General features: G+C 52.2%; 1 protein-coding gene across 4 annotated transcripts in view; it reads left to right on the top strand.

Annotated features, from left to right (window-relative positions):
- The window catches only part of BCR (BCR activator of RhoGEF and GTPase), a 128016-nt gene that overhangs the window by 71861 nt on the left and 31957 nt on the right, over positions 1 to 24198 (top strand). For all 4 annotated transcript variants that reach the window (XR_007145727.1, XM_047827295.1, XM_047827297.1 and 1 more), the window contains exons 3-8: positions 1336 to 1440; positions 1795 to 1980; positions 6958 to 7065; positions 10762 to 10822; positions 12107 to 12159; positions 14077 to 14217. Coding sequence is in view for 3 of the 4 variants with exons in the window: in XM_047827295.1 (XP_047683251.1) it covers positions 1336 to 1440; positions 1795 to 1980; positions 6958 to 7065; positions 10762 to 10822; positions 12107 to 12159; positions 14077 to 14217 (654 nt within the window). In the remaining variant the exon portion in view is untranslated. The remainder of the gene's footprint in view (positions 1 to 1335; positions 1441 to 1794; positions 1981 to 6957; positions 7066 to 10761; positions 10823 to 12106; positions 12160 to 14076; positions 14218 to 24198) is intronic.

Raw genomic sequence — 24198 nt, 5'->3', positions numbered from 1 at the left:
AGATTCCCAAAGCAAAGTGGTGGTTCAGGAAGACTTTTTGGATGGTCCCACAGTGGGCAGTTAGGATGTGATACAAGCCTCAGGGACCAGAAAGCAGAAGCAGGTGGGACATGGGGATCAGGCCTTCCTTCCCCAGTTTATACCCAGGCAGCCGATGCTCAGGGCAAGACGGCAGTTGCCCGAGACTGGGGCTCACCAGGCAGGCCTGGCTCTGTAGCCCTGTCCCCCGACTCCTGGCCCTGGGTGCTTCCTGCTGGGCCAGCCATCTGTGTCACTGAATGCCTCCCTCCTGCCACTTCAGGAAATTGGAAAGGGAAGCATGGTTGGGGGCACACAGTGGGGCCATACTGGGGAGGCCCTGATTCTAGGCTCTGTAGAGACACCATGAGGCCTGAGCTGGCCTTAGGTCCTTCCTCGAACCCAGTGGTTCTCACCTAGGGGCGATTTGGCCCCAGAGGACATGTGGCAACATCTTGCAAACATTTGTGGCTGTCCCAGCTGGGGGTAGGAGTGGGTGTTGCTACTGGCACCTGTGGGTAGAAACCAGAAATGCTGCCCAACACCCTATAGGGCCCCCCAGCATCCAAAACAGAATTCTTCAGCCCTAGATATCAGCAGTGCCGAGGACCAGGCACCTGCCCCCGACCAGCAATCTCCCCTGAGTGGTTCAGGAAAGTGGACCGAAGGGGCAGCACTCTGGTTCTACACCCGAGGGCTACCACAGTGTGGTTGTCTCATGTTCACCCATAGGTGGAAAACCAGTGGCAGAATGGGCAGGGGTGTTGTCTCAGTTTCTGTGGACTACAGTGGACCTGTTAGCATAGGGCCAGGCAGAGGGAGCATGGGCAGGCAGTGGGCACAACCAACCTCTGACCCTGACTCCCTCACTAGTGGTCAGGTCACAGGCCCCCTCCAGGTGTGCAGAGCATAGCCCCCTGTGCTGCCCAGACACCCAGCTGGCCCATGGGGGAAGTGGCCAGGAAGTCATACAGCAGTTTTTATACCTTCGGCATCAATATTTTCTATTAGTTTACTGGGCAGCTGTAACAAAGTCCCACAGACCGGGGCATCTTGCCCCAACTGCCCAGCTCCACGCTGCCCATTTCTCAATGTCATGACAAAGGGTGGCTCTTGGTTTTGCTGGATGACCCCTCCAGAATTTTCAGTGACCATGAGCAAGTGGCCGACTGGCCGAGGCTCCAGTGCCTCCCTTTATTTCTACATGGAGCCTTCTCCAGAGGCTTGTCCTTAGGTTGAGAAACAGGTCTTCCTCTCTGAGAGTGGCCACATAGGGCATCGTCCCCCAGGTCTGACCTCTGTCTGTTTCTCCTGCAGAATGAGCTGGACTTGGAAAAGGGCTTGGAGATGAGGAAGTGGGTGCTGTCTGGAATCCTGGCTAGCGAGGAGACTTACCTGAGCCACCTGGAGGCGCTGCTGCTGGTGAGGAGCGGGGAGGGCCTGAGCTGGGCCGGGGCGCGCTGCTCACAGGCCCCAGGTCAGCCATCAGAAGGCAGCCCCCCTTGCCTGGAGTCACTGAGACATCGGTAGGCGGGCCAGAAATTTCCCCTCTGTAGAAGTTGGGCTTCCCCGTGGGGCAGTGGACACTAACATAGGACAGGTGCCAAACCAAGCTGGCTTTACATTTTTATTTTTAATGGAATTTAAAAATAAAAACACACATGTCACTTAACCATGACTTTCTGTGGTCACACCATGCACCTGAGAAAGGGCAAGCCCTCTCATGTGTGCCACTCCACCTGTCACCCGTGTCACCTCACCTGTGCCCTCTTCCAGCCCATGAAGCCTTTGAAGGCTGCTGCCACCACCTCTCAGCCAGTGCTGACAAGTCAGCAGATTGAGACCATCTTCTTCAAAGTGCCTGAGCTCTATGAGATCCACAAGGAGTTCTATGACGGGCTCTTCCCCCGAGTACAGCAGTGGAGCCACCAGCAGCGAGTGGGTGACCTCTTCCAGAAACTGGTGAGTGACTCGGAACAGGTGCACGGCAGCCTCCCAGGAGCTTGCAGCTCTACAGGGATCAAGCCTCTCCCTTGACCTGCAGGCATGTGTTGCCAAGGGCTCTGGGACACCGAACCCTTATTTTAAGGCTCCACACTCAACGTGGGACTTGAACTCACGACCCTGAGATCAAGAGTCACATGCTGTACCAACTGAGCCAGCCAGGCGCCCTTGGAGAATTTTTTTTTTTTTTAAGTGGTGTGGGGAGGGGAGATGTGGTCACTAAAAATCAAGGTAGCGGGAAAAGTACCCCTGGAGCCTGAAGGAGGGCCCTGGTAGAGAGAAGTGGGGAAAACCCACCTTAGCTCCTACCAGCAGCTGTTTTCAGAAACAACAGGCATATTTAATGCTGACTTTGACAGGGACACCTTCATGCCTTATAGAAATCAAGACTGGTTCTTATGGATAGACTAGAGAAATGCGGGGCAGGGTGGTTTGTAACTGCGGAGTGTGGACTGAGGCATAGCCTCTCAGTGAGAGGCAGTCTGGCTCCTGAGTAGCAGGGTACAAGGGGGCCCATCTCACCTTAGCTGAGGCAGGCCCTATAAGGCAGGTCCTGTCCTCACCACTGAGGGGGTGAGAAGCCTGAGGAACTGCGGGTCACTTGCTGGGACTGTAATCCTGGTTTGTCTCCAAAAGGAGAGCCTTTGCTGCTGCCTTCAGGGGTCATAAAACTGAAGGATAGCTGGTGCTGGATGACAAAATAAGAATTTCTGAAAGGGCTTGATGAGCCCATACTGACAAGGAATCCTTATGGCAGAGGTGGCTGTGGGTTCAGGCTGTGGCCTCTGTCCCAGAGGCAGAAGCACCCTATCAGGACAGAAGGGGCCCACCGTGAAAGCAGGTCAAGGGCCTCTGCAGCCCTTTGCTGACCACAGGACCCAAGAAGAGCCAAGGATATGGCTTCTAAAACATCAATGGAACCAATAAAACCTAGCAATCAGATGAAAGATGCTGTGGCAGGCCCCTTGGCACTGGCCAGGCCACATCTGGGACAGGGATTGGCTCGAAGTGCATGTTTAACCAAGACCTGGGTCAAGTAAAACTTGTCCAAAAGGAAGAAACAGTTAAGGGACTCGGGAGGAAGGAGAAAACCCGAGAGCTGTTGGATCGACATCTGTCTTCCAATATACAAAGTTCCAACGTATGTGGAAAGGAGTCCCCACCTCTTTTGCAGTTCTAAAGTGTGCAACCAGTCAGTCCCTTTCAAAGGAGGCCGTGGGAGAAGGGAGTCTGAGTAGAGGAGTTTAGCAGCTGTCCTGGGCCTGCCACTGAAGGCAGGTGCCAGGCAGGACCCTGTGATAGAGGTTCTACTTCTGAGGATTCCTAATCCCAAAACCAGATTATCCAGGCGCCCCATGGACATGCTTTTTTCCTGGAGCCTTCCTGCTCCCAAGGGAAACCAATCCTCCAGGGGTAGAGGTGGCCCAAGGTCACAGGCCCCTTCCAAGTACTCAGAGCACAGCCCTCTGGGCTGCCCAGACCCAGTCCTTGCCTTGGCTTGCACCTGGGCTTGAGTGATCCACTCCAAGGTGTAGCCTTCCTATTGGTGGTCCTCTCTACACTGCCCTGGGCTGCAGCTACCTTGGACTCCAGGCCGGAATGAAGATACAAGACACACATGAAAAAATGCCTTTTTGTTCAGATTCCTGTCACATGAGACCCCTTTCTCCATAGCCAAAAAGCAGGAGACTGTATTGGTGCAGCACCCCCAGCTCTGAAACCCACCCTCACCCCATTTCTCCCTGTGTGAAGTGTCAGCAGGTTCTAACCTAGTAGATTTGGCTCAGCCTGCAGCCCTCATTAGAATGGGAGAATTGTGTTGTTGAGAAGAAACTGCAACAGCGCTCTTCCCTGAATAACATTCCAACATCACTCAGAAAATTATCTTTCAAATGTTCATAGTTCGACGAACACCAGAATTTGGAAAATTTCTTCTGGTTTCCCTGGTGTCCTTGAGCTACCTTTGTGGGTCAGATGTTGCAGCAGGACTGAGAGGGAGCTGCAGTGGGAAGTCATGCCCCGGAACCAAGTGGAGAGTGTTCATGTGTGCCACCCAGCTAGGAGCTGGGGCTCTGCTGTTCCTTTCTGACCAGCACAAGTGCGGTTGGCCCCACAGATCGGGGGGGGGGGTCACCCCATCAGGCTCCCTAGCTGGGAGAGTCTTAGGACCAGGGGAGCCCGCATTGCTATGCCCCAGTTATGACACCTCCCCTGCCCAGGGGTTTATGAGCTGTGTCTGGTAGTTCAGAAAGCCTGGATCCCTTCCTACAGGAACGTACAGGTTAACTGCAATTGCTCAGGGGTTTGTTTCTGTCCGAAATTTTGTCAAGCTATGTTTTTGCTTTTCTGATCCTTTCAAACTTCCAGAAAAGTTGCAGAAATAGTACAAGAATTCCCATGTGCCAGATACACCAGTTGTGACATTTTGCCAAATTTGTTTTATCTTTTTCTCTATCATTTTTATAAACATGTGTGCACATGTGCACACACACACACGTGCTAAATAATTTGAAAATAACTTGCAGATATATCTGCCCTTTTACCCCTAAATACTTCATTGTGTACTTACTAAAAACAAAGACAAACTCCTTCCATAACCCGTAGTACAGTGATCGAATTCAGGGACTTTCATATTGGTGTGGTACTGTTATTTAATATGCAATCCATATGCAAATTTCTCCTGTTGGCCATCATGTTCTTGATAGCCACTTTCATTCCCTGATTCAGGATCCAATCTGAGGTTATAAAATGGACTTGCTTTTCACATCTCTTTAGTTTTCTTCAAACTGTACCAGTTCCTTGGCCTTTGCTTATCTTCCACGGCCTTGACATTTTTGAATGGTACAGGCCATGTTGTGTTTGTCTGATGTTTCCTCAGGAATAGATTCAAGTTTTGTGCTTCCAGCCAAAACGAAACAAAACAAGCCACAGCAGTGATGCCGTGTCCTCCTCAGTGCCTCATATCAGGAGGCACGTGATCTCTATTTATCCCATTATTGGTATAGCTTCATTTTAGATTAGCTAAAAAGATTAGACTGTTTGGGCACTTCTCAAATGCCACATGGGAGATGGGAGTTCCATAGGGAAAGGGAGAAGGAGAAGTAATGGAAGGGATTCTCCTCTCCCGGACCTTGTATCAGTTTGCTAGGGCTGCCATAGTCTGCACAACTTGAACAACAGAAATGGATTTCCTCATAGTTCTGGAAGCTGGGGTTCCAAGATCAGGCGCCAGCAAGGTTGGTCTCCTGAGGCCTCTCTCCTCAGCTTGCAGATGACCACCTTCTCCCTGTGTCTTCACAGGTGTCCCTCTGTGGGTCTGTGTCCTTTATCTCTTCCGAGAACAGCAGTCCTACTAGATTAGGACCCACACTAACAACCTCATTTTAACCTATCTCCTCTTATGCCCTCTAAGTACACATTCTGAGGTGCTGGGAGTTAGGGTTTCAACATAGGAATTTTGAAGTGATGCATTTCAACAGTAACATCCCCTCTGGGCTCCTCACCAAATTATCTAAAGCAGCCCCATAGCTTTCAACCTCTGCTCTGTTCTCAGCTCTTTGGTATATTACGTGTTTGTTGATTAATTTATCATGTACCTTTCCTGCTACTGGCCTCGCTGTGTCCGAGTGATTTGCGGCTGTGGTGACAGTGCCTAAAGCAAGTCTTTGTTGGGGGAGGCGCTCAGTGACCAGTGACGGAGACAGAGAAGGAGATGCTCTGGGTCTGACTGTCGTACCTATTGGTATTTGAGAATGCAGTGACTTGTCAGGGTGATCAGTGCAGCAGGGGCCCGGCAGGGCCTCCGTGCAGCCCCCACAGGGAGCGGAGCCAGAGACCAGACAGTGCCAAGGGCGCCTGGCTTACCCAGCATCTGGGCTTGTCATCTGAAGAAACATAAAATTCAATATAAATGCAAATGCATATAGAAATAAAATTTAGATTCAGCACAGAACAAACACCAGGATCAGCTAAAGCTTTAGGCTTCCAGCTGGTCGGCTGCCGTGGGAAGGCCTGGCCAGCCGGTCACCAGGGTCCTCCATTACCCTCCCAGGCCTGGCTTTGCTGGTACAAGATGGGGGCTGGTTTCCCCTTGGCTGCCTCTGAAGGTGACCTAGGGTGCATATGTACATACATACACGTGTGTGCTCACACATACACACACACACACACACACACACACACACACACACACACACACACTTGCCCTTGGAAGCTGTCTCTCAGTTGAGTATCTGACCAGAAGGTTAAGTGAAGAGACCCTCTGTTAATGCCTTTGGTTTGACACAAGACAAATAAAATGCCTCTCGCCTTGCAGCTGGCAGCCAGCAGGTCTCCTGCACGCCAGGTGTGGCATATAATACCTGGACCCCCCTTACCAGGTTTGGGCTGGGCTCATGTCTGGACAGTGGGAGCCCGTCTTCTCCAAGGGCAGCTAGATTGCGTGTTCCTAATGTGTTTGAAGGGATCAGACATGAGCGGAGCACTGTGGCTACCATAGGCCAGGGGGGCGACCTCCTTGTCCACTAGAGTCTCCTGCAGCCAGCACGAAAAGGTGACACTCCATCCCACTATGTATGTAGACTCTTGTCCGCGTTCACTGACAGCCTCAAATTTTAGCTACTGCCGGTGGCACTATTAAAATGAGTGAGGTGGGAGGAACAAGCAGCTGTGGAAGGAAACCGTTACCTGCCTGGAGCAGTGAGTCACTTCTCAGCATGTCACTTGGGAAGAGGGAAGCATGCACAGAGCGTGGGGAGTGGGGGGAAGCAGGTGGGATGCGATAGCAGGAAAGAGCTGAGGTATCTGCAGTTCTGCGCTGCCTGCCGCACCTGGGATTTCTCCAGAGCTGTGCACGAAAGCCCATTTCTCAGAAAGATGGGGAGCAGCAGCACCTGTCCTGCACCTGTCCCACACTCTCTTCCTTCCTTCCTACAGGCCAGCCAGCTGGGTGTGTACCGGGCCTTTGTAGATAACTACGGAGTTGCCATGGAAACGGCTGAGAAGTGCTGTCAGGCCAACGCTCAGTTTGCAGAAATCTCTGAGGTACTCATGACACTGTTCAGACAGGTGCACTCCTCCACCTCCCACGGGTAGGATGTGGGCTGGCCGTTGGTACACCATGACCCGGGAGAACTGGGTGCACCAAACCAAGTTCTGGTGGTAAATCTCAGCTCTGTTTCCAGATGTTTCTGGGTTGGCTCTGTCAGCCTTGTGTGGGGGACTCTGTTGTGAACAGATAGGAGGAGCAGCTCCATGAGTTCCCTGCCTCTCTAGGGTCCAGGACTCAATTCTGGGGCTCTGCCAAGTCCCCCAGACAGATGCTGTCTTGTACCACCTGTGTGCAGTAAGGAGTGTCTGTAGTTCTGTCTCATGAGCAGAGGTGTGGCCATGCGAGTCCCGAGGCCAACTATGCACCTTGTCACTAGAGAGCAGGTGGGGAGGTGTGTTTTGCTCCGTTTCTCTTGTAGCCTGCTGGTGACCTTGCTCACCAGGGAAGCTGAGCCCTAGCACAGGGCGTGGAGCTGCTATAGCTGCTCTCTCTAGACCCACGTGGGCAGAAAGCTCCAGGCTGGAGCTCCAGGAGGACTGAAACCTCAAGCCCCCAGTATTAGCATGAGGGGCCTCAAAAGACTTTCTCAGATACACAGGACAAGTGGCCTGTTGGGGCTGGTGGCCATGCCTGGACCAGGACCTGCAGCGCCTGCCTCCCTGGGTTCCCGGCGGGGGTTTTCCCCACCCTTCCACATCCTGTTTCTACCCTCTGCATTGGGGTGACATTTCCTCTTTCTGGGCCTGTCATCACTTGTGATGCCTCCAGCTCCTCCGAGCTCTGACTTGCCTTCCCTCCACCAAACAAGGATTCTAGATGGAAAGACTCCAAGGGAGAAATTAGCATAAGAAAGATAAATGGAAACTAGAAATAGGGAGTGAGTGGGGTCTCCCTTGCTGAGAGACAATCATACCCTATCATACCTGGCTTTGTTCCGGGGGCTTTGTGCCATTTTGTAATTTATCATGAGACGTGGCATGTTGTGGGTGCTGATCGTCCCTCATGGTGGTAATGGGTGCCATGCTGTTCCTCCAGAGCCCGTGGGGCCATCCACTCCCTGCCTGGTGCTGCTGGTAACAGGCTGCATGCACCCAGGGTTCCAGGCTGGCTCCAGATGTCCCTCCCTGTCATTTAGACTGTATCTTTCTTTAGGTCATTCACTTAGCAACCCCCCCCTCCCCCACCCCTGACAGCTGCAATGTTGGCACAGAATCCTGAGTGACCTTGACAAATTAGAGACCTAATCCTTTAAGAGCAGGCTCCAGTTAAATGGAGCCAAGTTCAAGTCCACCTAGACAGGCTTCTAGAAGAGGAGGGAGGAAACAATGATGGGACACCAACCCAGGGTCACGTGGTCCCACTGACCATGCACAAGTGGGAATCTGAGCTGAGGCAGGGATGCTGGGAGGGCGACAGCATCTTGGGGCCAGCCGAAAGCTTGTACTTTGGAGGCATCATCCACTTTGGTTCTCCACCTATATTTTTTAAAGAGACTCAGAGAGATTGGAACCACCCAGACAGAGCAAAATGGAGCCAAAGGAAACAGAAGCAGCAGGCTGTGTAGAGGTTCACTCTGGGGGTCAGAACTCAGACGTGGGGAGTGGATGGTCACCTCCAGGAGAGGGAGCTGTGGAGCCATGGTCCCTCATCTCCCAGTCCTGAAAATGAGCCAGGGCAGTTTCCAGTTAGGCCAGAGCTGCCTAAGCTGGGATTCATGGAATGCCAGCTCCCACATGATGGAGTTCTGGGAAAAGGGCCTCTGGAATCAAGTTAAGTATGAGAACTGGGGGATTAAGCCAAATCATAAGTTTCCTTGAGACAGGATTTCTGGAGCTCTCTCTGCATGCTAATGTGCATGGGACTGTCCAGGGGCATGTGGTGTGAAGGCTGCCTCCCAGGCCCACGTGAGCATGGACCCTGATTTTTACAGAGGCTCAGGTTCAGCTCTCACATGCCCTCATACCCCCCACACCCTTTTGGAACTGCTGAGGCAGATGTTCGGAGGAATAATCACTGTGAGGGCCATTAAACTCTCAAGAGAGGTTCCAAAGAGCATTGTGGAGTTTGGTCCCAAGGAGCTTAAGATACCATCATTTGTAGTCTTGAGAAGTTTACCGCAGTGCAAGAGGTTGGGAGAGCCATGTCTGAGTCCCTTCCTCTTCCCATGCTGTTTTTGTTGTTGTTCAGCAGCCTAGTAATGGGATTAACCATAGCTTCTTTCCAGAGATGATTTCAGGTACGCAGGCATCTTATATCCTGGCTTTTCTTGGTACCTTGGACCATATCAGTGAATCCTTTGATGCAGTTGTGTGAAAGCATGACCTACCCACTGAAAAGCTCTGCTCTCCTCCTGGGGATCATAGCACCTCTTTGTTAGCAGCTACAGGCATACCTTGCTTAAGTACACTTTGCAGATCCTGTGTTTTTTACATATTGAAGGTTTGTGGCATCCCTGTATTGAGCAAATCTGTCAGTGCCACCTTCCCAACAGCATTTGCTCACTGTGTCAAATTTTGGTAATTCTCAGGCTATTTCAAGCTTGTGCAATATTATTATATTTCTTTTTTTTTTCAAAAATTTTTTAATGTTTATTTATTTTTGAGAGAGACAGAGACAGAATGCGAGTGGAGGAGGGTAGAGAGAGAGGGAGACACAGAATCCGAAGCAGGCTCCAGGCTCCAAACTGTCAGCACAGAGCTCAACGCAGGGCTCGAACTCATGAGCTGTGAGACCATGACCTGAGCTGAAGTTGTACAGTCAACCGACTGAGCCACCCAGGCGCCCCTTTTTATTATATTTCTTATGATGATCTGTGATCATTGATTATGATTGCTGAAAGCTTAGTTGATGGTTAACATTCTTTAGCAATAAAGCATTTTTTAATGAAGGTATATACATTGCTTATAGACATGATGCTGTCGATCACTTAATAGACTACAATGTACTGGTAAACATAATTTTTATATGCACTGGAAAACAAAAAAAAAATTCATTGGGCTTGCTTTTTTGCGATTTTTGCTTTATTGCAGTGGTCCAGAACCATACCCGCAGCACCCCGAGGTATGCCGGTATATTTGCAAAGTCAGGAGAGGGTGGGGAGGAGGTGGAATCCAGTGTTAGTCTCAGTGGTGGTGGGGCTGCCCTGGCCATTTCTAAAGGTGACTGCCCTTCACACTTCCCAGCCCCCTTGCCCACTGTTTAACTTCTCTGAGAAAACAGTTCTATGCATTTAGGGAGGGCACTGCGATTTGCCTTGTTTTTATAGGATTCCTTATGTCACAGGCTCTTGAGCAGGGGTGATCTTTGTCCCAAGCGACAACTTAGCAATGCCTGGGGATTTTTGATTGTCATAGCAGGAGGAAGGTGTGCTGCTATATCAATAGATAGAGGCCAGGAATGCTGCTCGGTGGCCTGAGGTGCACAAGACAGGCCCCCACAGTAAGAGAATTTCTGTCCCCAAGTATCAACAGTTCCAGATGAACCTACAGCACCTAGGGCATGCCTTGTGTTCTGCCCATCCTGTATTTCATGCTATGGTCCAGGATGCCCCATAAGGCTTGCCTCAACTAAGATTTTTTGCAGTGAGTGAAGGGTGAGTTTTCTTGCTAAAGGTTTCTGACCACAGAACGTCCTGCCACATCAAAGCCGCGTCAGTTGTCCTGTGTGAAAATGTGCTTTTCTCTTTGCAGAACCTGAGAGCCAGAAGCAACAAGGATGCCAAGGATCAGACGACCAAGAACTCTTTGGAAAGTGAGTTCTCTATGCCGAGGCCTCTTCGTGCTCCCTGTGGGGCAGCTGCTGCGAGAGGATAGGGCATTGGCTGCAAAAACAAACATGGCACCCAGTTGGGTCAGCCTCTGGCTCCTTTGCTGTTCCTGACTTCCAATACTGAGAGCAGGGATGTGGAAAAAGTGGCATTGGATATGGCAGGGTGGGGAAGGACACAGGCAGGACCAGCTTGCCACCAACAGTAGCAACCAGGAAGAATGGGAGGGTTTTGCAAACGCCCACCAATCAGGCACTGCTGGGCGTTTAAAATGTCATCATGTTCTCCCCAGCAGCCCTGTGAGGAAGATTTTGTTTTCCCTTTTTTCAGATGACAAAACAGATTTAGAATGAAAGTAACCCATATGGAACACAGGTCCTAAGTGGCCAGGCAGGGATAAAGCCAGAGTCATCAGGCTCCCAGGCCTGTGTGTTCAGCCTCCTCCTTCACTCTGGGCAAAGAGCAGGGGATCAGAACTGATAAGTCACTTCTCAGTTGTGGTTGTTAGGACAGCATGAATAGTTACAGAGAACAGCAGCCATGGCTCTGGTACCAGACCTTCACCATGCTCTGAGTCTCAGTTTCTCATCTGTAAAACGAGAATAAGTAACAATGCGTGTCTTATGGTAGTCGTGGAAATCACATGAGGAAATGTATCTGACTTGTGTCAGAACACATCTAAGCATCCATGCCCGTGATGGGCTGGGCTTGACATCGTCAGGGAGAAGTGGGGGCTGCCAAGGCTGGCCAGGGTTTCTGTGCTGCTGGAGTCCAGCTGTCTGAAAACACTTGAAAGCCAAGAGCTATGTTGGCAGCTGAGTTAGTTTCTGCCAGCCTCAGAATCAGGCCTCCAAACTGCGCCGAGATGGACATCACTAGCAGTGTGCCAGTCTGCTTCTGGGGGACCCACCAGGCCAGAGAGCAGGTGTCCCGCCAGGGTTGGCATCCTTGCCAGCCCATCTGTAGCCGAGTGCAGGTGGCCTCCCCAACCCCAGAGGGAGGAGCATCAACTTGGGTTCTGACCAGTAGCTCTGGACTCAGCTTAAATGTTACGGACCAAAATCTCAAAGCCACATGCTTGGCCTTCTAGGTGCTTGGGGTTTGTTTGCCCTTGTCACTGGGGATGGGTAGTTCCCAGGGGATGTGGAGGTTGGGCTGGGCTGCTCCCTAAGCCCAAGCACTTACAGCAAGGACAGGCAGGCGGGTGGTCTGGTGCTGCTTTCTCCATGCCTGGCCACCTCTCACCTGCCCTGCCCATCTCTCTGCAGCCCTGCTCTACAAGCCTGTGGACCGGGTGACGCGCAGCACGCTGGTTCTGCATGTGAGTCACTCCACCCGGGACCTTCTCACCCTGGGGTTCTTGGCTTCTGTTGTTCTGGGCCTGACACTGATGTTTGTCAGTGCTGCCCAGCCATTCCCTCTTTTCCTGCCACATACCTTTGTTGAATATGCAGAAATGAGGGGCTCATGGCAGGGAAGAAAGCAGGTTCTGGAGCTGTCCTGGGTGCTCTCGTAGGAGGCAGTGCAGGGAGGGAGTGCCCTGTCCCACGTAGGAAGGGCCTCTTGGTCCCAGTGCATGAAACGAGCCTCCAAGGTAGATGGGGTGAGGACACAGACAGCAGGTGCATTCCAGGCCCGTGAGGATGACCACGGCCTTGCAACCTGGGGAGAGGGAGCATGGGGAGAGCACACTTCAGTGGGGCTGCTCCTAAAGGCAGTGGGGGAAACAAAAATGGCCCCTAATCCTACTGCCCAGGTGGCCCTTTTCATTTATGTTTAGAGCAAGTTGTACATGCGTGGTTGGTTTTTTTTTTTTTTTTTTAATTCACAATCAAGTCACAAAAGTGTGTGAGGTTTCCTTTCCTGTTTCTTCCCCACAAAGGAGCCAGCACCACAGGGAATCTTTCATGCACATGCCAACATACCTGAACATTTTTTTTGTAATTATACAGAAGGCATCATGCTATACATATCGTTCCACACTGTGCTTTTTTTTCCTCTTAATATGATACGGTAGATATTGTCCTACTTCAGCCCAAACAGCTCTGCCTGTAGTATTTAAGCCATGTAGCATTCTGTCGAGTGCACATTTCATAATACCTCACTCTCCTCCAGTTAAGAGGGAGATGAAAGGCGTGGTTTGGGAGGCTCTGGCAGGTGACCCAATGGAGTGTTGGAGACCTTTATTCTGTCCCCTCGCTGAGCTGAGCGTCCTGATAGGGAGAAGACAGAGCCACCCTGGGGGGTGATGTGGGGGTTCTGGGACCACTGACACCAGAACCTTCCTCCAGACTTGTTTCACCTCTGCAGGGGGGTTCTCACCAAGGGGGATTTGAGAGCTAAGTTCTCTCCAGGGCAGAGTTTGTTTCTCTGAACCAGGGTGCTGTTGACCTTGAGCACAAATTATACACGTTCCTGGTGAAGGAGTCAACATTTCCCTCTCGATTCTTTTTTTTTTTTTAATTTTATTTAAATCCAAGTTAGTTAACGTATAGTGTAATAATGGTTTCAGGAGTAGAATTCAGTGACTCATCACTTACATATAACACCCACTGCTCATCCCAACAAGTGCCCTCCTTAGTGCCATCACCCATTTAGACCATGCTCCCACCCAACTCCCCTCCAGCAACCCTTATAGTTTGTTCTCTATGTTTAAGAGTCTCTTATGGTTTGCCTGCCTCTCTGTTTTTATCTTATTTGAGAGGTTCAGTCTCTAAAGGGGGAGGAGCCAGGAAGGCCAGGTGCTTTTCTCCTGAGCTTACACAGACAAGTGGTCTTAGAGGAGACTGATTCTGCCCCCTAGGGGCATGTCGGAGACATTGTTGCTTGTCACAGCTGCAAAGGAAGAGGAGTGCTAGCTAGCATCTAGTGGGTAGAGGCCAGGGATGGGGAGCTGACATCCTACAGTGCACAGGACAGCCCCCACCACAAGGAATGATCCAACCCAGAGTGTTAGGGCCGAAGATGGAGAATCCTGCCCTAGCTCCTGAGAGTGGAAACACTTACTGGCAGCGTGCACACAGCATGGGCTTATGGGAGCACCGTCTAGGTTTAGGACCTGCTTGTGGGGTGATACTCGTGCAAGCACTACCCGCATAGCCCTAGCCTGTCTAGAGGTGGTGGTGACGCTTGGCAAGCTGGTGGCCCTGGGTCTGCCCAGTGTGTCTACAGTTTGCACACAGTGGTGGGGCCTGGGCTGTGCTGTCTCTGATTTGAGTCCTCTCTTCGCCCGACACAGGACTTGCTGAAGCACACGCCCTCCAGCCACCCAGACCACCCTCTGCTGCAGGATGCCCTACGTATCTCACAGAACTTCTTGTCCAGCATCAACGAGGAGATCACGCCCCGCCGCCAGTCCATGACTGTGAAGAAGGGAGAGGTGAGCGGGACTGGAGATGGTCTGGGTTTGCTAGCCTGCCCCACCAGGCAAGGGGAATTCAGGGCACCTTTCTCGTCTTTGGCAGACTGTGCCTGCCATTCAGCCTAACACAGAAAATGTGTTACCTTTCAGGGTCTTTGACGCTGGCAGGGTTAAAATCCCATGTGTGGGGAGTCAGGGTGGAGTTACAGGCCTGCACGCCTCACTTGGCTACCTCTTCTTCCATCGTGGCAGGTTGTATCCACAGCACCCCTTCTTTTCCTCACACCCTTGTCAGCTCATGGTCTGACTGGTGAGAAGGTGGATGTCATTTTGTCTGCCTGGAACTACATGGTTCCTTCTCAGTGTTCTTTCATTAAAAAACAGTCCCAGGTTTTCCCTGCTATCCAAAGGTAGAGTGTTCCTGTGAAATCTTTTGTAAACTGGAGCGCCTGGGTGGCTCAGTCGGTTGAGCATCCAACTCTTGATTTCAGCTCAGGTCATGATCTCGCAGTTATGGGTTCAAGCCCTGCATTGGGGTCTGTGCTGACAGGATTCTCTCTCTCTCTCTCTCTCTCTCTCTCTCTCTCTCTCTCTCTCTCCCTCTCTCTCTCTCCCTCTCTCTCCCCCTCTCTCTCCCTCTCTCTCCCTCTCTCTCCCTCCCTCTCCCTCTCCCTCTCCCTCTCCCTCTCCCTCTCCCTCTCCCTCTCCCTCTCCCTCTCCCTCTCCCCCCCCCCGCTCTCTCTCTCTCTCTGACCCTCCCCTGCTCACGTTCTCTCTCTACCTCAAAATAAATAAGTAAACTTAACAAAAAATCGTTTGTAAACTGAAATGGTGTAAAATGAAGAAGCCATTACCATTTGTAAAAGTGAAAATCTTCGGATTTATTTTTGTTACTGAAAACAGATACTAACATAGGTCTTTGGTAAAAGTAAAGTGGTATAACACAGACTTGGTAGCTAGCACAGGAAATCCGTATGATCAGATTTAAGGAATTAAAAGGAAAAAAGAAAGGGAGGTACATGCAGTTTATAGGCCTGACTTGTCTTCAGCTAAGGATTCTCCTTTGTCCTCCTCCTCCCTCCTTGCCTAACAGAGACCCCTGGTCTTTATCTCCCTGCACATCATTGATAAGAGGATATAGAACAGAGGGGCTAAGAATGCATGGACCCAGCCTGCCCCAGTGGCCTCTGACCTTTCTGGGAGGGGCCCAGTGAGATGCTAGGCAGGTGCCATCCTGGGCGGGCAGCACTTAGTGAGAGAGCAGAGTTGTATATATCTGGAGGCCGGCGCCCCACACAAGCATGAGCATCTATTATCAGAAGTAGCACCATGGCAAGGGAAGCTGACCCACCTCTGGGGTCTTATGCAGGGACAGGAGCCATACAGCCCAGGCAGGACATGGCTGGCAGTGAACCTGACTGTAGTTGCCACCGAAAGCCACTTCTTCCTTCCAGTTCATGTGCTAGGTGCTCGGCACTGAGGCCTGACCCTCCCATCTCAGGGTTTCTTCTCCTCCTGCCTGGGCTGATGGGCAGGCCACTCTCAGATCTGTCTTCCCCACTCCTCTTTGGGAAGTGGTACCTAAGTGCTGAGCAGAAAGCTCCCATGTGCCCAGAGTCTCATCAGGCTTGACCATGAGTGACAGGCTTGGTGGGATTTCTCCTGGTGGACCTGGGCCAGGAAGGACCAAGGAGGAGAGAGGTATCCCCTCCAGTCCACCCTCTGTGCTTGACCAGAGCCTGGAGCCAGGCCGACATAGAGATCCAATGCCAGCATCGCTGTGAACTCACTACCACGCAGCCTGGACGATGCTTGCTCCTCCTCTCTGGGCCTGTCCCTCCTTTTTACAGCAGGATGGGAATGCGGGCCCACTTTGCCTGAGCACCCAAAGGGGCACAGTTTATGGAAAGAGCCCTGCCAGCCAACATACAGAAGCAGTCTCTGAGCTCATAGAAGGCAGAAGTGGGTCCCCAGCACCTCCTAAGACCTCCACACCCAGCTGTCCAGTGGCCAGAACCTGGGAGTTCAGATCTCATTTCCTGAAGCAACAACGGGACCCTGCCCCTGGTTCACTCCTGCCCCAAGTTTAGGGACCCCGAAGGAGTGCCAAGCTCTGGCCTCCCTAACTGGATGTGGGATTTGCTTCTGCCCAGTCCACTTATACTGAGTGCGTTTGTGCCCAGCTCCTAGGACACCTGCTCTGTCTCCTTTGCCGACTGTTCTTTTATGAGAGCACTGTCCTCCTGGGAAGCAAACATGTGAGTCCTTTTTCCTCTCAGCTTTTCTTATGATGCTGAGTCTGACCTCAGCCCCCCTATCCTGCTGTTCAGGATCCCTGGAGAGAAATCCCTTCTTGCTCTTCGGATCTGTGGAGGCAGCTGCCCTAGGGAATTGAGGAAAATTGGGAGTTGGCAGCCCTGCCCTTGTTCCCACATCTGTTATCACAGGCTTCCTTCGTGCGGACCCACGGTCAGGGTCTCAGGACCACCAGACAGGAAATATGTAGGGGCTGGGCACTTCATGAGGACAAGGGCTTTTATCTGTACCCACCCTCTCCCCCATCAGCATCTGGCCGTGTTGGCTTTGATGATACTTGCTCAGTGGGAGGGATCACCTGGGTACCTCAGCTGCGAGAGAAGGGAGAAGCAAATGCTCTCTGAAACACCGTGAGTCTGACTCGCATGCACCTCCTCTCCCTCCCACGCATGGTAAGGGTGGTGGTGGCCAGCCCAGTATGACAGCAGGTGCCCACACTCATGCTCCCCACCCCCACCGTTCCAGGAGCAGACATCACTATTCAGTCGGGCACTTACACTCTGAGCTGACTGCAGCCTGAGTGTCCTCCTCAGTGTATCCTCTCAGGCTGCCCAACCCAGCTTACAGTCCCCAGTGTGGTAGAAAGGATGCTACTTGGATAAGCATCAGACATGAAGAGGAGAGAAGGATGAGGATGGCAGTAGTGTGTGGTAAGTCCTAATTTTTCATCTCAAGGAATCAGTGTGCAAATCGACAAATTGAATAAATCAAGTCAGTGAATCAAGGATCAGAGGTATGAGCATACCTTCCAAAATTATAAAATCTCCAGAATTAAATAGGGAAAGAGAGTAACTGGGAAGTATAATTGGGAGTAAGAAATAAATGGAGGAAACTTGCTATTCGTAAAATACTATTATTTGATTTATTCTGATTTGGTTATAGTTCTTTAATAAAAAAATATTTTAGAGCTTAAAAAAAAAGGATGTTATAAGGGTAGTCTCCCAACCTGGGTTTAGTCCTGCCCACTACTTACCAGTGGTATTGATTTGGGAAGTCCCTATTTCTTTGCTGAGTGTCCATATTCTCTGAGGACAGTGACTCAGGGCCTGTGGCCCCTCCCTAGGGTTGTTGTGAGGCAGAAAGGATCTCATGACCTCTGAGGGACTGTCTAAAAACAGGGGGTGATGATTTCCTCACATGGACACTGTCCATATTGTAGATGTGGGGAGAGCAACCTCTACATCACCAGTCAGGAGGGAATCTGCAGGTCCCAGGAGGGGTGGGAGCTGCGGGCTACTTCCTCTTAGAACTTGCAGCTGGGGAGTACCTGAGATTTGGAAATACCTGTTGTTTTTTTTTCCTGTGTTCCTGTCTCTAAATTTGGTATATGACATTGAATATCAAGTTTCCAAAAGAAGAGAGGAAATGGGCTTCTGAGTTCTCTTCATGACTCTGTGAAGTCAGGAGGTATTTTCCAGGTGAGGACACTGCAGCTCAGAAAGGTTGAAGAAATTGGCCACAGTCACACAGCCACTAAGTAGCTAACCCAGGATGTGAGGCCAAATGTGCCCTGGCACCTGTGTTCATCACAGGTGTGTTATGATTTATCGTCACCTCCCACTCTCCCCTGACACTCCTTTGAACCAATGTCCACCCCTCCTCTGGTCCATGTATGAAGAGCTACCTGGGCATAGGTGGTCACAAGGAGGAGAATGTGCCCCTTTGGTTCAGCATGCTACTAGAGTCTTAAGCACTGAGTGGAGCCCCTTCCCCTGCTTCTCCTGCTGGGAGCATGTCGGTGAATAGGGGTTGGGGGGGGTGTCTCTGTTTCTAGCTCTCTCAGCAGTTTCTGGGGAGAGGAGAGGTACCTCCATTGGCTTGGGTGTTTGGAGGTATTCCCACAGTCACTGCTGGTCCCCTGGGAAGTGGCCTGTCTCCATCTGCTCAACCTGAGTAAGTCAGGGCATTGTGGAGATGCCCCAGTGTGAGCCCTGAGCAGAGCCAACAGCCCCAGGCCCTGCTATGGCTTCTATGATCTCATCATCCTTTTCAGCCAGTCCCCACAGCTCCAGGGCTGTGTTCTTTGAGGAAGAGTGACTTTGGGCAGCATTACAGGTGTCTCCTTGACACTAAACTGTGGCTGGAACATGCTGTCACCAGCCTGCATGCTCTCACCCCTGGCACCCCAGGGGCTGTGAGTAGCAAGCATATCCCAGGAGGATACCCTTCTCAGGCTCCCAGGAACCAGTCAGGACCAAGGGATCCTGCTGGCACTTTTCTTCCCAGACCTGGGTCCTGTGGACTAGCGGGTGGGTGCTCATTTATTTAGCTGAATTAACTTTACACTGCCAAGTGATTTCCTCCATGTGGCTGCCTGCCTGTTCTTAGTGCTGCACCCTGTGCTGCCCGGCATCCCCAACTCAGGCTGGGACATAAATGGGATGATTCCGTGTGGGTGTTTTGTTTCCCAACAGCCAGCCACTTCTTGGAACCATTCTCTACCCAGATTCCCAAATGCCCCTCATGGAAGAAGGCAGGTGGGCAGGCCGAATAGGAGCCGCTGAGGAAATGTCACTGGTGCAGGCTGAGGACGAGAGGTGGTGAGGCTCAGGTAGAGAAGAGAGGGCTCTTGCTTGAGGATTAGAGAATTGGAGACTGCAGACCCTGTTGGCAGAGTTTGCAAGAGATGCTGTGGGAAGGGGGTGGGGGTGAAGACAGCATAGGGATTGGGGTTCCGGTGCCATCAGACATGGCATGTGACCCCAGCAATACCACTCACCTCTGAGCAACAGCTTGCTCAGCTTTGGGATTGGGGTGAGCCTGGACCATGTGCTGTCCACAGTTTCAAAGGATGTCCACAACATAGGAGCCCCATAAGGGCAAAGCCAGTGCTCCATGTCTGGGTCTTTTCTCAACCCTTCATAAATATTTGTAAATGGAGCTTGGATTGTCAACCTGTCCAGGCCCAGGTTTGGATTCTTCTAGGAACTTGGGCATGTTACTTACCTCTCTGAGCCTTTCCTTCTCCAACAAGTGGTGGAGCTGGAACCTGCTGCCTGGGACAGTCCTGCCAAGTGAAAGGAGATGTTTTATGAAGCGCTCTCTGCACAGGTCCCAGCACCCAACAAGTGCTCAGTGAACATTACTGCTATGAATCAGCAGTGTGCTTCCCAGGCTCACCCCGCTCTCCACCCAGCAGGTTTCTGTCCTTTCCGGGTTGTGTCATGCTCTGATTTCATCCTCCCCGATCAGTTGTCTTATGAGGTGTCTCTCCAGGGCATGGGAAACAAGAGGCTTTCTCAGGGACCAGGGAGTGGAGGCGTGTTCTGCAGGGAGGTACTGAGAGCCCTCGAACAGGTGTGAGGGCCGGAGTGTCAGGCAGGACCCTCAGCACACACTCAGCTGCCGGGTATGTTGTTTTGGGGACACTTTTTCTTCCATCTTCTGAACCTCCACACCCCACTGAGTTACCCCACAGCCAGGGCTGCTCTGATGGGCAATGTCAGCTGGGTCGCTGGCATGCAGCCAGCTGTCCTCAGGTTCAGGTCTTGCTCTGGGGGCATGGGAATGGAGGTTCGGGCCCCTGGCCTCCTCCAGGGCCAAACATGCTAAATCCGGCCCTGCTTGGAGCCAAGCCAGGCATCCTCAGCCAGCAACTGATACCTCATTGGTCCTTGCCTTGACCATCTTCCTTCTTCTCTCTGCCCCCACCTGTGCCCTCCTTGGCAACCCTTCTTGGTCTCACCTGGCAAGGCCCTACAGGTTTATCACTAAACTCCAGTTTCTGTACCTGAGGAAACTTCCCAGTACCCCCTCCATGGAACCTTAGGCTCTAGCTTCTTCATGTGTTTGAGTCTGCTCAGCTGCTATGACAAAATACCATCAACTAGGGGCTTAAACAACAGATGTTCATTTCTCACAGTTCTAGAGGCTGGGAGTCCCAAGGTCAAGGTGTGTGCTCAGGATCTGGTAAGAGCCTATTTCCCGGCTTGGAGATGGCTCCCTTCTCACCGTGTACCAATATGGCTTTTCTTCACAGCATGCACATGGAGAGATCTCTGTCTTCTTTTTCATATAAGGACACCAGTCTCATCACAGGCTCCCACTTTCACGGGCTCACCTAAACCTAATCACCCCAAAGGCCCTGCCTCTGGATACTGTCACATTAAGGGTTAGGGCATCAACATATGAATTTTGGAGTAGACACAAACATCAGTCCATAACAATGCACTTCTTCCAGATGGGTCTTCCCTGAATGGGCTCTGTCTAGGGGTGAGGGCCAATGTTGCCCAGATGACAGCTGGAGGAGGCCGGCCAGCCTAGGGGAAGACCCCTGGGGAAGGAGGGGCCCGTCCTCAGAAGACTGCAGACACAGGATGTACCTCACTATTCTCAGTTTCCTTGTCTGTAGAAATGGGGGTGGTGGTACCTTCCCCACTCAGAGTCATCATCAACTGTGGGAGGCCCAACGACGATAGGGCATCTCTCAACACAAGGCCTGTACCTACAGAGGACTTGGCTTATAGTACCAGTAGCCCCCTGTGGGGCCCATTTAATGCTCTAAAAAATGCCACCAGGCAGGTATTTGCATCCCTTCTTATGTTTAAGGAAACTGAGGCTCAGAAAACTGAAGTGGCTGAGCCAGCATTATCCCTGCAGAGAGAAGAGGATGGGCCACAGGCAGTGAAGGTGCACAGCAGCGGCTCCAGACACCTCACTCCCTGGCGGGGTGATGTTAGTTTTTCAAGGAGGCAATGCTGTCCCTTCGAGCAGGTGTTCCCCACCTGGGTGTTCCCCACTCCCAAGGGGAGTGCCTTCCCTCCTGCCACCACTACGGTGCCCCAGAGTGCACACAAAGACATGCACACGAGGGGACACACATTGTGATATCCACAGGAACACAAACACACACACAGACATATATGGGGGACACATACACATGGACACATAGGTTGGGACACACAGGGGCATGGAAACATACAGAAGGACATACAGAAACACAGGAACATGACCCACACATGTGGTCACAGACACAGGGATACACACAGGGGACACACAGAGACATATACATGGGACACACAAAGAGATTAGTTGGACACACACCAACAGGGATGCACACACACACACACACACACACACACACACACAAACATGCCTGCCTACTTGGGGATGCACACAAAGAGACACAGAGACACATGGATTCTCTTTCACACACATTCCTATGGCCCCAGCAAGCTGGCTCTTCTGAGTCACTGTCCCTCAGACCTCAAGAAGCATCATACTACCCTGTCCTGGGGTCCAGCGGGTTCTAGCTCTCTCCCTACAGCTCTACCTAGGTGTGTTTGCTCTGCATGAGATGCTGAGTCAAAGGGACAGTCCTTACCAGCCACTTGACGTCATACCATCTTTAGACCACAGCCCACAGTGCTATGGAACTGTGACCCAGGTGCAGCCCAGGCTGTGGCCCTGCCTGTGGCCCCTGGAGGACCTGACAGGTGGGCCAGACTGGAAGTCGTACTGGTTCTGAGGGCCTGGGGTTAGGGCTCGTGATCATTTTTGAGAGGGCTGTCTCCTGGGCGGGCACAGGTCTCCCGGCTCTACAGTGGTCCCATGTGGGCTGTCAGGGTGTCCCTGCAGAAGCCAGGGTTCTGAGAAGAGACCCAAGTGATGGCCATAGGGTCCAGCAGCCTCTCAGATGCCTCGATCAAAGGGCCGAGCATCCCCTCACAAGCTCGCTGTTGGACCTGCAGCTTGTCCATCCCTCCTTTCATTTCTGTCCTCCTCCACGATCATCTACCCTTGGCCTCTCTCTTTCCTTAAATTGGGTGGGTGCAGATGGGGATTTGTTGCTGTTTCTTCATGGGCCTGTTTCAGCAGCAGGATCCTTCCTCAGCGTATGGCTTGGAGCTGGGCTCTGAGCAGGGCTGATCCCAGGCCCAGGCTGGCTGACCTCCATAGTCAAGATGTGGCATCTACCCAGGGGTCAGGGCCCTAGACTGTGCATCAGGATGGGACCACCAGCCTTAAGAGTCTGTGCCTCAGGTCCACCCCTGGGCCTGGGGAAATATGGATAGAGACAGAGTGATGTCCAGCTCCCATCTCCCTCACACTCCATCAGTCTGCTGCCCTCCTGTTCCCTTGGCTCTGGTCTCTGTGCCAGGGTCCAGACTCCCTTTGTGGATCTGCCAGCATGGTAATTGGGGGCCTGTTTTCTTGGGGCTGGGAACCCCCTCCTGCCCATTGGCTGGGTATTTTCTGTTTGGGCATGCTGCAAGACCCAGGGTGGACTGGGGTTCAGAAGCAAGGCCCTGTGCCTCCTCAGGAAGGAGGCCAACTGTGACATGACGGGGAAAACTCACAGTGAATGAGCCTTACTCTGAAGAGCCGCTGCTGTTCACCACCCACGCTGCCAGGGTCTGGCAGGTGACACGCATGATTCACATGCTCTGCATGGCCCTTGGAGACAGAGTGTGGCCCAGAGCAGGGTTTGGACTGGGATGCTTCGGGGGAAGTGTCAGGGTGCCCTCAGCTTTGGGATTTCTCATAGAAAGATGAGGGTTTGCACAGGCAAGCATTCATGGGGAGGGGCCTGGCGACTGTCACAGTATCAGAACAGGGTCAGCCCATCAGAGCCTCCCAGGGCTGCAGTCTGAGCCCTCGGGGCACCTGTGTGCTCCCCACAGTCAGCCAGCCATATGTCCTCTCAACACAGCAAGGCAGGTGTGTGGGCTGCCACAAGCACCAGGGTGACACTCAATGATCCTGTGGAGGATGAATGTGACACTTCAGCTGAATGTGTGAGCAACAGGACCTCGCAGGGAGAAAAGGTGGGCCAGCTGGTGTGTGGAGGGTGGTCACTGCCTGGATTCCGGGCATTTCTGACCTGTTGGCAGAGGGGAGGAGTCTACTTCTGAGCTGGACATAGGGGGCCCTCTGCTGGTGGTGGCCAGAAGCTCAACCCCTTTGTATGGAGAAAGGATCCATGTTTCATCACAGAAGGTCCCTTGGTCCCTGCCCCCTGGGCTGGAAGACCCTCTGTCCTGTCCCTGCTGAGGGGGCATGTGTCCACTCATTCCTCTGGGACTTCAGGGTCCCAGGACCCGTCTCAGACCTGCTCCCCAGTGAGGACCCAGCAGTCAGGTTTACCCCAGGGTCTCCAGCTCTGTGTGGACATTTCTCCAGGTGCACACTTTTTTGCTTCCTGTGGGTGTCAATGCCAGGTGGGCTGTCTGCCCATGGCAGGCAGGCACAGGGTGAGTGACAATGAGTCATGGCCTTGGCACACAGGCAGCCTTCCAGCCCTTCCACTCATGCTCTCCCATTTAAATCATTTGCTCTCTGTAGCCAGGACCCAGCTGGCCATTGTGAGCCAAGCTGAATGCGACAATGACGTGTGGCCTTTGCACCTGGGAGTGTTGGGGCCCAGCCCAAGCTATACTTGCTTCTGGGCAGCCCTGCTGGCTCCAGCTCTCGCAAAGAGTATGGGAAAGTTCAGGGAGGCAGATACTCCCCAAGACAACTCTGAGGCTGCAGGTCGCAGTGGAGCCAGGCGTGTGGGCCTGCCGAGTTCATGGGGCGTTGGAGATGCCTCTTGCTGGGGTGATGCTATGGGTCTTTGCCCACTCTTATATATGTACCTGATCCTCCAGACCCTTCCCTGGCCATCACAGTGAGAAGTGGAGAGTCACCCTCTCTGGGGGGGCCTTCCCTGGAGTCAGGCTGGCTGGGTTGCCTCTAAGCACC

The sequence above is a fragment of the Prionailurus viverrinus genome, chromosome D3 (genome assembly GCF_022837055.1).
Source record: "Prionailurus viverrinus isolate Anna chromosome D3, UM_Priviv_1.0, whole genome shotgun sequence".
Classification (NCBI taxonomy): domain Eukaryota; kingdom Metazoa; phylum Chordata; class Mammalia; order Carnivora; family Felidae; genus Prionailurus; species Prionailurus viverrinus.
This window is presented reverse-complemented; position numbering and strand designations above follow the sequence as displayed.